The 16,221-nt window shown below is 41.1% G+C and overlaps 1 protein-coding gene across 1 annotated transcript; it reads right to left on the reverse strand.

The window, feature by feature from the left end:
- Positions 1–419: 419 nt before the first annotated feature.
- Positions 420–16,200, reverse strand: SERPINC1 (serpin family C member 1). The gene is made up of 9 exons (XM_058178513.1): positions 15,873–16,200; positions 11,083–13,985; positions 10,740–10,873; positions 9,005–9,371; positions 8,463–8,678; positions 6,724–6,861; positions 4,292–4,685; positions 3,086–3,150; positions 420–738 (listed from the first exon to the last, which is right to left on the reverse strand). Exons 4-9 carry the CDS (start codon positions 9,365–9,367, stop codon positions 565–567), a joined length of 1,350 nt encoding a protein of 449 aa, XP_058034496.1. The 5' UTR covers positions 9,368–9,371; positions 10,740–10,873; positions 11,083–13,985; positions 15,873–16,200; the 3' UTR covers positions 420–564.
- Positions 16,201–16,221: the final 21 nt, after the last annotated feature.

The following is a 16,221-nucleotide window of genomic DNA, read 5'->3' on the forward strand; positions in this document are numbered from 1 at the left end:
GCCCCTCCCTTCCTTCTGTTGCCTCCGCCTCTCCAATCTTCTGATGCGAGGATTACTCCAATCAGCTGTTGTTAGAGTAAACCTCCTCAGGCTCACCTGCTGTGGAGGAGGGGGAGGGGTCTAGCTGCTCCGTTTGCCTGGGCATGGAGTCAGGGCTGGGGCAGGGAGATGCTCCTTCTTCTGCAGTTTGTGTGGGCATGGAGCCAGGACTTGGGCCGGGAGGCATACATTCCTCAGTGTTCGGGAGCAGGTAAGAAGGCCCCGGCTGCTCTGAGGGCGGGCAAGACACAACACAGATTGTGACCTTGTTTGCAAGTGAAAGCTGGATTTTGTTGAATCAGCCGCTTCCCAAGATCCTCCTATTGGAGCAAGACTGACTGTAGGACAGGTCGTTGAAGTAAGTCACAAAACAGGGAGGCTGTCTTTGAAAGATTACATTTATTTGGCTACATGCACCGAGCTTGTTATAATGCAACAGAAACACAGAGGTGGATGTTGGTTTAATCTTTTTTCTTTTATTTACTTATTAGTTTAAGAAGACAAGAGCACCGCAAATCGGAGATTTTAGGAACAGGGATCAGCCACTTTGCCCAAGAAAAGGAGGGCGTTTATAGCCACTTCCCTAATGAGTACTATAAAAGGTCTGTTGGCATTGAAGACAACTTTGTTCAAAGGAAATGAGCGACCGGAAATTACAACTGTGGTGGAAGCGGCTGCTTCGCTGCCTTCTTCATTTACCTGATGAAATAAAATGTGCATGCTGAATTAGGAACATTAGTCAGAAACCAAACAGAATGAATTGTGGGGATTCCCCCACCCACCCAGTCCGACAATGTTTTTTTCCCTAAGAACATCATTAGGGCTGCAATACTTCATAGTTAGAGTAAATGACTATAGGTTTCCTGGTTTATTTAGACATACAGACATCAAAGCTATAGACATTTCCTTTTTACCCATAGGATAGGAAGGCTTCTTCCCTAAAATTCTATTGCAATATATGCATGCAGGGTCTAGAAATATGTCTTTTGTTTCAAAATGTATCTCTTAACCTTATGCCAGTTTAATCAAGCTTGATTTTATATTTCAGATTCAGCCCTGTAGTCCACCCCTTTTTCATTTGAGCCATACAGCCTTGGAAAGGGAAGAGAGCAGTGGTGAAATCTGAACTAGTTTGCCACCGGTTCGCTGGCTGCGCATGTGCGCTGTGTGCATACATGCACGTGGCGTGCCAAACATGTGCTGTATGCAGGCACACGTGCAGTGCGTGCCAAACGCACGCTGCACGCACATGCACAGTGCGTACCAAAAGGAGGCTTGGGAAGGTAAGCGGGTGGGGGGGTGTTTCAGCTGTGCCATGCGATTTAGATTCACTAGAAAGTAGGCTTTCCTGCTTTCTAGCGATTTTCAATCGCCCGGCACAACTGATCATCGGAAATACTGGTTCAGAGGAGCCGGTAGCTTTTTTTTACTACCAGTTCACTGGAACTAGTAGTTTTTATCACTACCGGTTTGCCTGAACCGGTGCGAACCAATAGCATTTCACCACTGGAAGAGAGGGGTGAGGAATTTACTGCCAAATTAGGATTAACCAGACAAAGATGTGGAAAATGAGATAAAATATTTGTGTGTATATTAAGTTTTCTGATTTATTATATGAAGCAATGCTCTTCACCTATCCTATCTTAACACGACATTGATCTTCTCAATTGGTGTTTGAGACCCTGCCTGGGATAGTTACTTCTTATCAAAGAGTTCAGAGATAATAGCTTTGTCACTCCATCTTGTAAGGTTCTTTTGCTATCCTGTTCTAAAGCAGAAGAGCTAACTTAGGTTTGCCAAAAAGCTAAGATCAAAAATAATTGCTCCAAAAGACTTCAAATACAAGGAAGTCATTTGATCTTTTAAAACATTTCCTCCAATTATCAGTTTAAAGGTCTCCACAATATGCATCACAACATCACAACCCAAGTGGCATCCTTTTACCTTTGTGTTACAATGTCCAATGCAAATATGAAAGCAATGGAATTGGATTGCATGTTATAATACATACAGCAATGCCACTTCCTTCTCCTTGCTGCCCATTCCCAAAAGATGCCTATTTTAGTCATTTAATTCACACGAGTGGACATTAATCCCATTTCAAAATGTTTCTACTAAGAGATCAGTGAAGTAGTGAGGGATCTGTCTCTTCTTTCCTTTCATCCAGCAGAGCATGATATTCATTCTTTTATCTTGTTCTTTTTAAGTACTGTATGGCTTCAAAGCTTTCAGTCAAACAGGAAGAATGGAGAAGAGGTCAGCACAGTGGTGCTGTGATGCTTTTTCGAGCCGCCCCCCCCCCCGGCCCCCTCCTCTCTCGTCTCATCTTTAAAAGCTATATGAAGCTGCTAAGTGAGGGTAACTGATATTTTGAGGCATTATCTCAGGGTGTGGATGGAACCAAACAGGCTGACTAACAAGACTGTTTGTCCACGAAGATTTTCCATCCATTTAAACAAGTGGCAACAGTTAGATGAGCAGGCTTTATTTGTTTGTTTGTTTCCTGCTTTTGTTATTTTTACAAATAACTCAAGGTAGCAAACATACCCAACATACTTTCCTCCTATTTTCCCCACAACAACTACCCTGTGAGTTGAGCGACTGGCCCAAGGCATCCAGCTGACTTTCATGGCTAAGGCAGGACTAGAACTCACGATTTCCAACTATTAGCCTGGGCCCTTAACCACTAAACCAAACTTCTGGTACCCCTAAAGGAGCAGACTTGGAGAGCTTTCACCTGAAAGGAGATCCGGATTTAAATGCAATCATGAAACCCACCGAAAATCATTCTCTCTGCCCAGCATTCTTCAGAGTGTTGCATGAAGAAAAACAATGGGAACTGTTTAAAAGGATAGCATTTATAAAATAATTTCCTTTGAAATATTTCACTTCCTTGAAATAGGTCCTGCCTGTACCAATTTGTGGTACAAATGGTGATCCAGAATGACTTGCCTTTTAGGTTCAGCTAACAATAGATTTATTCAATAGCTGAAACTTAATTTAGGAAAGAGAACAGAGTAGAAACAAAGAAGGAAACTTGACTCACTTCGAGGAAGGCTTTGTGAAATGCTTCAGAAACATAGAGGCCCGCTTGAGGATCTTCAACTATGCCTGAAAAAGACAACAGTGTAAAGGGAAAAAAATGAACTTTCTCGTGGGAGAAACCAAAAAGGCACAAAAGTTAATAATGATCTAGGGGTTTAAAGCTCTGCAGAAACCAGTCATCTTATTGGGAATAAAAGACACTGTAAATATTTTTAGGTATTCTGGCCACCCAAGGTCAGCAGTCCAGTGTTAAACCATTCTGGAGGTGCTGCATAGCGAATGCACCTTCTCGGTACTTGGCTCTGGTGGGAGTGCAATGAGGCTTCATGATCAAATGGTAGGCATTCCTTTTTCTATCTTTGCCTCACAGCCAATACTGTTTGGCTGTGAAGAATTTGTGAAAGGTAATCAGGAAAATCATTTTACAAGAGAAGAGGCTTGCAGTTCATACTACAAGTTAATAGCTAACAGTAGGAGATCTTTGGTTCTTTTTTGTGTTTTTTTTAGAAATTGCTGAACGATAATTCTCAACAGCACCAACCAGCTTGGGCTATAGTAAGGAACACTGGGAGTTATATTTCAGCAATATCTGGAAATCCACATTTCTCACCCTTCATCTAAAACCAGAAAATAGATATGTGCTATAATAATAGTTAAAGGGACAAATTTGTGTACGTTTGTGTGATATTCTTAAAAATAACCATCAGTTCAGAGTTCCTTAGGCATATGCAAGGAAAAGAAACTAAGCACATGGGTCTCTGACCCAGGAATAGGAGATGCCCTTACTTCAACCATTCAAAACATTATTATTTTTTTCATCCCGAGTCTTCTCCAAGATACTAAACAAAATAGCATGAAAATTCTGAATTAGGTGGAATATTAAATTAGGAATCTAGTAGCACATTTTCTGACTAACTCATAAAAAGGCATACAGCTTTATTCCCTAGATGTCAGTTATAGCTCATGATATCTTTAAAAATAAAGCAAGTTAATCAGAGAACATGTTACCAGTCTCCTTGGCATGGGCTATAGTGCCATTTCAAAAAGGCTATTTGAACTAAAAGGGAAAGCCTTTTTTCCACAATGCATGTGGAAAAGTATCTTGAAGAGGGAATTCTGGTCCGTAGATGAGAGGGACTGCATTATAATTTTTTACTAAATTCATCAAAATAATGGTTGCTCCCCATTAAAGCACATCCCAACTGACCTGGCAGACTGGCCCGTTCAGGGCTGAAAAGATCCCTCAATCCCATTTCTTGGAGTTTCTCCTTCAGGCTGAAGCTGCTTTCTATCTGGAAACGGGGCAAATGCACTGAGAGGGAGATCTCTTTCAAGGCACGGAACCAGCTTTCCAGTTTCTCTGCAGTCAGCTGCTGCTCCACTTGGGCCAAAGGTGTGTTCAGATAAGGTAGGATAAAGACCATTGTAATATCGTCCCCTTGGTAAGGAAGCTCCAACACCTGGACTTTGCCACTTGCAATGGAAGCATAACGGAATCTCATTTCTTGATACATTGTAAGCACCTGGCAAGGCTCAGCAGTGGCTCTAAAAAAGGGCTCCACCTTTGTGTTTTCAAGAGGGAATTTGGATTTCCAGTGACCCTAGATCAACACAGTGACAGAAAACATAGCCATCAGCAGAAATTGAATGGGCTAGGGCATTACACCAACCCAGCCCCAAACTATTGTTCTTAAACCTTCAGATATTAGTTGAACAAATGTTATCTGAACAAATATTCTACAGAACCCTGCATTTGTTTTCTTATAATGGGTCCTGGTTTCCACAAAATCCACTGAAAATTTATAAGGAAAATCTATTCCAGGATGAGGATAGGAAAGTGGAATACACAACCTAATCCATGTTAAGACACATTGAGTACACATCTCTAGAAAATGTTCACAACGTAAACAAGATTTAAATCCACAAATTTGTCTATAAACTTGGACACTGGAAAAGAGAAGAAGCAGAAACTGATCCACATCCTTTCACTACCTGGAGCCAAGCTCCTTTCTTGACAAACAGTAAAATAGGGAAGGAAGAAAGCCTCAAGGAGAAACCTAGAAGCAGGGCCTAACTAGGCACACTTTATTGGCACTTGGGAGATATAAGTTTAGTAGGTTGCAAATATTTTGACATGGAAAGGGGGAAATGTTAACTGTCAGCCCCAGGGTCGCCAGCCACACTGGGGCTGCCATTCAGGCGGGGAAGGAGAGCCACCAGCTGGGAGGCACATCCATGCCTGCTGAAACCCAAGCCAAAACCCACACCCGCCAAACACCCAACAGCCTGCAAGCCACACAGCTGAGTCGCACAGTGGGGACACATCTGTGAGCCCCCTGCCGAGCTGTGTGGAGGACAGGCACAGCCCCAACAAGCCTACTGCAGCTACGGAGCCTGCAGAAGACTAGCTGGGCCTCAAGCTTCATAAACAGCTGATGTGTGGCAGACCAGCTGGGCGGCGGAGCGCGTGCAAGTGCAGGGAGCCTGGCATGCCAAAAGCAAGCATGGTGTGCTGGATGGAGAGCTCTGCAGCTGCAAGGACACTAGCAAAGTGGCAGCATGTGAGGGGTGGTAATTGGAGCGGGGCCCAGGGGGTGGAACCGTGAAGGTGGGGGTAAAGGGTATTTAAGGGGTAGCAGTAGTTTGTCATGCTGTGCTGGATTGCCAGATTAAAAAGGACCCAATTAACTTTTTTGTCTGCATTTCTTGTCTGCTAAATGCCAGAACGTGTCATTATCTTTAAATTTGAAGCTATGCTTCAGAATACTGGTGCCAGCTTGTTTCCTTGCACAATATAAAATCTGGCAATATTTGCTGGAACCGATAAGAAATTTTATTAGTATGTTCTAATATTCTAGTCATTAGCTGTTGGCAGGCAACCTGAAAAACTGAAAGAGCTTGAGGATGTTCTAAAACCTGTAGACTGAGAGCCAGACATGATTTTTCTTCCTTCTGTTACATGCTGTCTTAAGACTGACTTTTCTTAAATTCCTCCAAATTCAAAAAAGCTCTATATGAGAAGCAACAATACTATAATTGCACAGGAGGCATTAGGCCTGTGGTCATCAGGGGTCCTTGACCTGATGATGATTATAACAGGATTTTAGAGCGGAGGTCTTTGGCAGCCTGACCTGGAGCACTTCCATCTTATCACATTCCGAAGAGAGGATAATAAAAGAAGAATCTGATGTAAAATGTAATTGTGATAAATTTAGAATTTAAAATTAAGCAATTAAAGAATTTACTACATTCTACAAAAAAGTACTGTGCCAAAAGGCATTCAATCATTTGTACACAGTGACTATAAATATGTGCTAACTCCTGCAAGATTTGGTAATAAATACAACCCAGGAATAAGGAGTTTAAACAAAGACATTTAAATAAATTGAAGACCTCAGACAGGCTTCCTCCTTTTTTTCATTAACAGCAAGGCCTATTATTGAAGGAGGAACATCTGTTAGAAATTTGTAAAATGGTCTGACGATTGTGCTTATCAAATCAGGTAGGCTTCATTCATCTTGTCTGTCTTAACTTGAAAAAATATGCAGGTTGCACTGAAGTCAAAGTTAGCCAAATTACTTTACGTGGAGCTTTTCAGAAAAATCTGCAAGTTTCAGCTTTAAGGTTTATTTTCCATACTTTGAAGTAAATTGTGTTGACTAATATCATAACCGTGAATTCATTGATGACTCCTTCTGGGATCACATTTGTTATACGCTTCTCAGTTTTATTTGCCACCCAATCATTGATGATTGCTCTGGATAATTCTGGCTTCTCCTGAAAGGGATAACACAGAAAAAAGTAGCTTTTTTGTTTTATATATTGTATATCTATTTGGATACACCCAATTCCAGTGACTCTAGGCAAATTACAGCATATAAAACTAAAATATCAATGAGATGTTTATAAAAATTAGAATAGAATAGAGTAGAATAGAATGGAATGGAATGGAATGGAATGGGATAGAATAGAATAGAATAGAATAGAATAGAATAGAATAGAATAGAATAGAATAGAATAGAATAGGAGTAGAGTAGAGTAGAGTAGAGTAGAACAGAATAGAACAGAACAGAACAGAACAGAACAGAACAGAACAGAACAGAACAGAACAGAATAGAATTCTTTATTGGCCAAGTGTGATTGGACACACAAGAAATACAATGAATACAAAATACAACGAAGCCATTAAATGCTATTAATATAAAATATTGTGACCATTTGGAGAATCTCCCCTCTCAATTGACTTCCTTACCCATGTTATTATTAGCTCGTTCTTTACAGCAGTGTTCCTCAACCTTGAACCTGGATCCCAGAATTCCCTAGCTAGAATGCCAGCTGGGGAATTCTAGATGTTGAGGTTCACACATCTTAAAGTTTCCAAGGATGGGAAATACTGCCTTATACGGCTATTTTAAACTTGTAGATAATTGAAATCAAAGCTACCTCAAATTTAATACAACCTCATGGCTAACCTTGCAAATTAAAAAGCAGAAGTTCATAGTGCAGTAAACTAAGCAACAAGATTATATTTGGCTGCCACGATCAGTGGGATTATAACAAGAACAATTGCCCTCTTGAATAGAGTAGGACAGCATCAAAACTGTCTGAAGTAATTCTTTTATTTTCTTTCTTACTTTTTCTCAACTAGTCCAAGAACTGCAACTATTCATCCCCCTGGCAACCTGGAACAGATTTGTCCCACCCAAATTTTGTTCTCTTCTTAGAGCAGATAAACTCAGAATTAGAAAAGATTATCGGAGTGCTAGTCCACCTGCAAGACAGGAGGGTATAGCATTTATATTGTTGGATCATGACTAGAGAAATATTCAAATATTACAGGGCGATTTTTGGCAAGTCAAGAGGTTCTTCTTGTGAAAAACTGGAGGAGATAATGTCATGTATGCCACACCATAACTTCAATATGTTATTAGAGTTAGCATTTGAAGAAATACGTATCCAAGAAGCATATAGTATACGGATTGGGGGAAAGTGATAAAATTAGACATGCTGACTATACAAAATTTGTACACACAAAGGCAATATCTTTGTTAGGACAACAAAAACATTATAACAGAGTGTATGAATTCTTTGGAACCTTTTTGCTGGCTGGCTGGTAAACCAAGGACTGTGGGGTAAGACAAAGACAGGGAAATCAACAGTATTCACAGGTTGAGGCATCACCAGGCCAAAAGCCAAAGTACAACAGAAAATGTTACTTTGCATTCATCCACAGCAGCACTCAGTCAGCAATCAATAGTGCTTTCAAAAAGTTACAGAGCCACACCAAGGTTTTCAGGGGCATTACAGGATCCTGAGGCTTACTCAACTACTTGCAAATAGAGCAAGCATTACCCCACTATACTGTATGCTTAGCTTACCTTGAAGTTCAAAGGCCAAAGTTTAGCTCCGTAAACCACCTCGCTAATATTCTGGTAGGTTTCATTGAATTTGAGAGATTTTTCTCCAAAAAGGCGATTGGCTGATACCAACTCAGAGGATTTGTTGACTTTCTTGTACAGTCGACAGTTCAATTTGGCAAAGAAGAAGTGGATTTGATCAGATGTTTTTTCTGAAATGGTATCAAACTGAAAAACCTTTAAAAAGAGAGAGGAATTGGAAAACAGTTCAGCTAGTGGAAGAAGTGGCCCTGCCTAGAAAGGCCACTTGATGGCCTACCCAATTTCAGTTGGGATGTTGGTGTGATGAGTGTGATGCCAGATTAACATGGCATATTTGAAGGATAGAAGAAATTTAACATTGTAATGATTTCAGGTATATTCCTTGATAATGACATCTATTTTTCTTAAAAAAATATGTTAAGGATGTGGATATAAAATGAGAGGAGAATGATCTTTGCAGGAGTAGCTAAATCCAACCTAATCACCAAGGAACCTGACCACAGTCCTAACCTGAGATTTACCGTCATTAGCTGCTGAAGAGTTCTGCCACAAGCACCCAACTTGGTCATGGCGAAGGCGGTAGAAATACTGATTGGTGACATAAAGAAATTTTCATTTTCATCCCTGGCATTGGTTAAATTCTTGTATAAGAGGACAGCAAAACGGGAGTTAGCCTTGGACAACTCCCAGACACGAGGGTTGGTAGAAATTGGGATTCTCTCTTGATCCGCCTCCTCTTGCAACTTTTTCTCAGGGTTACGATAAATGCAGACTGGATTTACAGGGATATCTTTTGGCTTGGCAGTACATATATCTTGTACTGAGTGGGGCTTTGTGGTGCCAGTAGAGCACAAACAGAAGAAAAACAGTATCAGGAACTGCATCTTCCTGTAATCAAGAGAAAGTAACATTTGGGACTGTATATTACAACACATTTTTTTTTCAAGTCAAGACCATTTTACATTCCAGTGTGGTGTGAACCATTTGAAGGAGTGGTTTGAATGGTTGACACAAAGCTAATGCCACTTTTCATCGAAGCACCCAAAGTCAAGAGCCACATGCATATATTCCTGACTGTCATTTGGTTTTTTAAGGGATTGCTTTGAGAAATAGGAAAGAATGATGGGTAGGTTTCTAAGCGCAGTTACAACAGATTCACAGACATTTCCTTTTACTTTGAGTTGGGTAAGTGGAGTCAGAGCCCACAATGCTGACCAAGTATGTCAATCTCTTCATATAAATGGACTTTTGCTTGTCTACTTTGAAATAGAAAAAGAAAACACAAAAACTACCTCGGCTAGCAGATCCAGAAAGAAAATAATAAATTCACATAAATTAGCATATATCCCGCACATGGTTTTAACCTGTAACTTAAGAATGGAATTTTCACATAAAATGGGATCTTTGATTTTTATAGGATATTCAACTGCTTATAGTTTGGGGCGAGATGCATTTATTAGATATTTGGTTAGCCACCAAAACAGTAGCCATCTTCTGCCATTGTTTCCACAGCAACTTGTAGACTATATTGTTGTGACTATCAAGGATTTAGAGCCTAATTTGCATATATTTATGTAATCCTCCTTGAAAAACCATTCAAGTGGATCCCTATGAACAAAGACATTCATTTGACTGTCCTATTATTTACCATATCAGATTCCATTAAACTGTCTTGAGTTCTAGAACAATTAGAAGAAAATTTTAGATTTAGCCTTTTTTATCCTGCCTTTATTAACTTAAGTAATTCAGTAAATTAATTTGAGTTAAGTAACGAATATACCTAATACTTCCTCCTATTTTTCCTGCAATAACAACTCTGTGAGGTGGGTTGGGCTGAGAGAGAGGGACTTTCATGCCTAAGGTGGCACTAGAACTCACCATCTCTTGGTTTCTAGCAAGCACCTCCCAACATTCTTCTTTTTAAAAATAGCCCCAAAGGTTGAACATTTAAATGATTCTGGAGAAAAATGTAATAATAAGCTGGATAACTGACCACAAGTGGCCATTTAATGTTTCCTTAAAATCTGTTACTAAAGGCTGCTACTTCACTTGGGATTGGTCCCACATAAGAAGATAGATTTCTCATTGAAAACCTTTACTGCCCGATGATAATAAACTTTGTGAAAGAATATAGAAAATTATATTCTTTTTTCCCATTCTGTTAACCAATCCCTATTTTTCTAGTGAAGGTAATCACATACTTCTACCATTGTGTTCTATGTTTTCTTTGCATAATAAATATCTGAAATTTCTTACCTCTTTCTTGTGTTATTCTCTCCAGTAGCGTAGGATGTTCAAAGGGCTGAATTGTTAATTTGGGCAAAAAACCATTTCAATCCGTAGAATATTTCTGATGGAGCTTCTTGCCCAGTCGTACTCTCCTCAACCAGCTCCAAAACAAGAGAAGGAGAGAAGAGGAAAGGGGGTGGGAAAGCCATGAAGGTCAAAGGCCACTGATCTCAAAAAGCAAGTTAAACAAATAGTGGAGCAAAGCAATGTTTATTCTGAGAGCAGCTTTAATGTTCAACCTGAGGACACATGCCACACATATGGCAGAGACCCAACCCAATGAGAAAACAGTCATTGAAAAGGAAGTTACCTTCTTTGCTGCACATAATCTTCATTTGGCAACCAAGAGACTTTAAGACTTATTCCTGATAGATTGGAGAGAATTCTTTGGGGCAAAAGCAAACAATGGTGCTTTCCGAAGGTCTCCTTTTGAGGAGTGCTGGAGTTAGAATTCCAGCCCTTTGCCAGAAACAGCGATTAAAGTACACCTTGGTGAGGTCAGAGCCTGCAGATAACAAATAGTGGAGAGAACAATGGGGAAGTATGACTGGGTTAAGGAGGGGAAGAGACACTTCAGTGCAGGCTCCCATTGCATCTTTCAAGGATTTTAACAATGGGTAGTTCCACACAAGGATAGTGTGCTAGGTTGACAGAAGTTCTAAATGCTCCCCTCCGTTCCTCCCCACCCCCCAGTGCACTGAAACCTCCAGGATGCTTATGGCTACTAGATCTGTAACATGTTGCTACCATCTATTGGTTGTCAGGATTGTTGCAGCTCAGATTTGGTACTCCAAGCACAGCTAAAACTTCCTTTTACAAAATACTGAGCTTCTGAGCTCAGTTTCCTACCAGCTTTCCTCTGTCTCCTGGAGGGCAGCGACGATTATCTCTTCATACCCTCTACAGTTTGGAGTGTATCTTTGGGGAGCTTCCATTTTAAGGCTCTTCGGTAAGAAAAACCATACATACCATGCATACACCAAGTAGCTTTCTGGCTCTTCTATTTGATTCTGGGGAAAAGAAAAAGGCCCCAGCCAGACCTCTGGTCAATTTCACCCTACTCTGCTTGGTGCAGCAGTGGGTTGCTACCAGTTCACCCTGGATTGGGTGAACTGGTAGCAGTGGTGGCGGGAGGCTCTGCCCATCCATCCGGACGCTTCTGCGCATGTGCAGAAATGTTTCGCGCATGAGCTTGCACGCACTCATGAGCGAACTGGTAGCGGCAGGTTTTGAAACCCGCACCAGGCTTGGTAGCTGCACCCAGAAGAGTTGCCAAAGTCTGCAAGCCGAGAAAAGTCTCTGGCTGCTTCTCCCACTCTGCCTTTCCAGCCACAAACAGCTGTGGTTACACTTGAGCATAAACAAAACACCTGGTTGCTAAAGGATTCACAGCTGAGCAGAAAATACAGTCCCTTGAATGTCTTTTTTCTTCTATGTTAAGCTAGATATTATTTTTCTTAGATACTGTATTTTTCAGAGTATAAGACGTTCTGGACTATAAGACGCACCTACCTGTTTTGGTGAGAGAAACAAGACAAAGAAATCTGCCTCTGCCTCCCAGTAATTTTGCCTCATTGCAGCAAACAGCAAACAGCCTGCTTTACTTTCATTTTAGTTTTCAGCATAGCTTGATTAGCACAAGATAAAAATCTGCTCCCAGCAAATTTACCTCCTTGCAGAAAGCGGCAGAGGCCTTGCAGCAATAGGCAATGGCAATCCCTGCAACCTGAAACAGCTGAGAGTCAGGAGGCAATCAACTTGTGCTAATTAGGCTATGGTGAAGCTGAAATGGCTGTTCCTCCTTGCTGCAAGAGGGTAAGTTGCTGGGAGGCAGAGGCCAAAGGGTGGGGGCCCGTGGGTGGGCGGGACTACATTCGATGTATAAGACGCACCCAAATTTTCACCCCCTTTTAGTGGAGAGAAAGGTGATTTTTATACTCCGAAAAATATGGTAAATAAAGCAAGCAGGCTAAAACCCAAAACTTTTAAGTTAAATTGAAATCAAGTGGGGTTTTTTTGGGGGGTGGGTGGGTGAAGAAACTTGTCCCATAGAAATTATTATAATCCATAAAATGGGGCTTGTGGGTGAGAGGCATTTATTAGGGACTTATCTACAATTTGCTGATTTTAATGACCACTTAGGACCTAGCTTCAAGTTCTTTGGTGGAATGTAGCAATAGTGAAAAGACGGTAGAAAAAAAAGGAGGAAAGGTAGTTTTGCTGAAGACGACCTTCTTGTGATTGTTATTATCAGGCATTTCCCCTAATGCCTCAAAGGGGGCCTTTACAATTAAAGCAGCCTGAATTACAATCTGCCACCAGCTGTGTATTCTGCTAGAGCATCTTTCCTTGTATGACTACAAACCAACATAATTTTTGTATATGCTGCATCAAATACAAGAGCGCATTTCTGGAGAATGTTTGAATTAGGTGGTAGTTAAGGCCCTCAAGAAAGGCTAATTTATGCTATTTCCCCTGCCCAGAGTCCACTAAGTTACTGGCAGATCCTGATTTCTAGCTCCTAGAATCACATTGCTTTGTGCAAAGCACAGGGCATCTCAGGACACTCTCCCTGCTGTGTCTTTGGGATTGCCAGAGCTTTTGGCCAACTGTGTCTCTTGTCCCTTAAAAGTGTCTCTCTTGCAGTCATCTTTTATGCCTTTGTACATCCCTCTTTATCTCTTGGCATAACTATCACATAATGCTGCTCAGTGAAGGCGACACTGATTTCTGGGAAGCTTCAAAATGATACAGGTCACTATTAAAAGGAGAATGAGATACAGGGAACTCGTCATTGCATATCCTCCCCTCCCCTCTTTCTCAGAGTAACCTTACCAATTACTGGAAAATGGGAAGAGGAACATCTGAAATTGGTTTTCATAAGCCTTTGCATTGGAAAGAACGTGGTGCCAAATTCTGCATGAAGAAAGCAACTACTGCGATGCTTTAAACCATAATCAAGGTTAAGGGACATTTCAGGAAACAGTATAGGCACCCTTCTATGGCATTTTGGATTGTTGCTCCCCTACAGTAGGGCTGTTCACAAGCTCTTGGGACATCATCACAGGGCCAATGCTGAGGAGTTCTTGTGGCTTCTGCTTTTGGATTATGTATTCCTCATGTCATGCGAGGAGGTAAATATGGGCTTGTTGCAAGCAATCTTGGTCACAACACACACAGATGGACATATGTTGAATCTGTCTTTATGAGGCTCTGTGAGAAAAAGAGGATGTGGACATTTAGCCTACAAGAGAGGTAATAGGAAATAGAATAGCAATCTTCAACTATCTGAAGGGTTGTCACACCAGAGGGAGTGGACTTTTATTTAAGGTTCAAGAATGTTTTAACAGTTGTTTAAAACTCCAAGGAAATGGGTTTAGGTTTGACTTGAGGAAGAACTTGATTGTACCAATTGTAGGCTAGCTATCACACTATGCTGGGTGGTAGTTTATCAAAGATGCTGCGGATGCTGCACTAAATAGAGGGTTGAACAAGATGGCCTCTAAGGTCCATTCCAATGCTATGATTCTATGTAGTTCCACTTCAATCGAGCGGGGAGTTCTGGTTAATACCAGTGTTTCCTGAAAGTGTTTCCAGCATGAGATACTGTACTGCTTGATACTCTCCTGTTATTTAGCACCTACAAGTGAAACTCGAAAAATTAGAATATCGTGCAAAAATTCATTTATTTCAGTAATGCAACTTAAATGGTGAAACTAATATACGATAGACTCATTACATGCAAAGCGAGATAGTTCACACCTTGATTTGTCATAATTTTGATGATTATGGCTTACAGCTCATGAAAACCCCAAATTCACAATCTCAGAAAATTAGAATATTGTGAAAAGGTTCAATATTCTAGGCTCAAAGTGTCCCACCCTAATCAGCTAATTAAGCCATAACACCTGCAAATGATTCCTGAGCCTTTACATGGTCTCTCAGTCTGGTTCAGTAGGAATCACAATCATGGGAGAGACTGCTGACCTGACAGTTGTGCAGAAAACCATCACTGACACCTTCCATAAGGAAGGAAAGCCTCAAAAGATAATTGCAAAAGAAGTTGGATGTTCCCAAAGTGCTGTATCAAAGTACATTAATGGAAAGTCATGTGGAAGGGAAAAGTGTGGAAGAAAAAGGTGCACAATCAGCAGGGATGACCGCAGCCTGGAGAGGACTGTCAGGAAAAGGCCATTCAAAAGTGTTAGGGAGTTTCACAAGGAGTGGACTGAGGCTGGAGTCAGTGCATCAAGAGCCACCACACACAGATGGATCCTGGACATGGGCTTCAAATGTCGTATTCATTTTGTCAAGCCTCTCCTGAACAACAAGCAACGTCAGAAGCATCTTACCTGGGCTAAAGAAAAAAAGAACACAGTCTGTGTTGATTTGGGGAGCCATGTCATCTGCTGGTGTTGGTCCACTGTGCTTCATTAAGTGCAGGGTCAACGCAGCCGTCTACCAGATTTTGGAGCACTTCATGCTTCCTTCCGCAGATGAGCTTTATGGGGATGCTGATTTCATTTTCCAGCAGGACTTGGCACCTGCCCACATTGCCAAAAGTACTAAAACCTGGTTCACTGCCCATGGGATTACTGTGCTTGATTGGCCAGCAAACTCGCCTGACCTGAACCCCATAGAGAATCTATGGGGCATTGCTAAGAGAAAGATGAGACATGGGATGGAACAATGCAGAAGAGCTGAAGGCCACTATTGAAGCATCCTGGTCTTTCATAACACCTCAGCAGTGTCACAGGCTGATAGCATCCATGCCATGCCGCATTGAGGCAGTAATTGATGCAAAAGGGGCCCAAACCAAGTACTGAGTACATATGCATGCTTATACTTTTCAGAGGTCCGATATTGTTCTATGTACAATCCTTGTTTTGTTGATTTCATGTAATATTCTAATTTTCTGAGATTGTGAATTTGGGGTTTTCATGAGCTGTAAGCCATAATCATCAAAATTATGACAAATCAAGGTGTGAACTATCTCGCTTTGCCTGTAATGAGTCTATCTCATATATTAGTTTCACCTTTTAAGTTGCATAACTGAAATAAATGAACTTTTGCACGATATTCTAATTTTTTGAGTTTCACCTGTATATGAAGCTGCTGGGTGAGATCATCCATTGGTCCGAGGCGAAGGATCTCAAGTGCAGTAATCACACTCAAAGTTGCATCAACATCCAGGCTGACCTACTATGGATTGCCTGAAATTGTGTAGGCTGTCAGGATCTGGATGGATAAAATAGGCTCAAATGAAATACTTCCAGGATCAGGTTTTTTGTTTAAGTCAATAAACATCAATCCTGTTCTGTTTCCCTTCCCCCAATACTCCCAGCAAAGAGTCCGTCAGAGGCCTTCCTTTTTTTTCCTTTTATTTACATAGATACATGTCCTGGCCACGTCTACCCACGGGCCTGCCAAGTTTCTGGAGATAACGAGG

This window comes from Ahaetulla prasina, chromosome 3 (assembly GCF_028640845.1).
Source record: "Ahaetulla prasina isolate Xishuangbanna chromosome 3, ASM2864084v1, whole genome shotgun sequence".
NCBI classification, from domain to species: domain Eukaryota; kingdom Metazoa; phylum Chordata; class Lepidosauria; order Squamata; family Colubridae; genus Ahaetulla; species Ahaetulla prasina.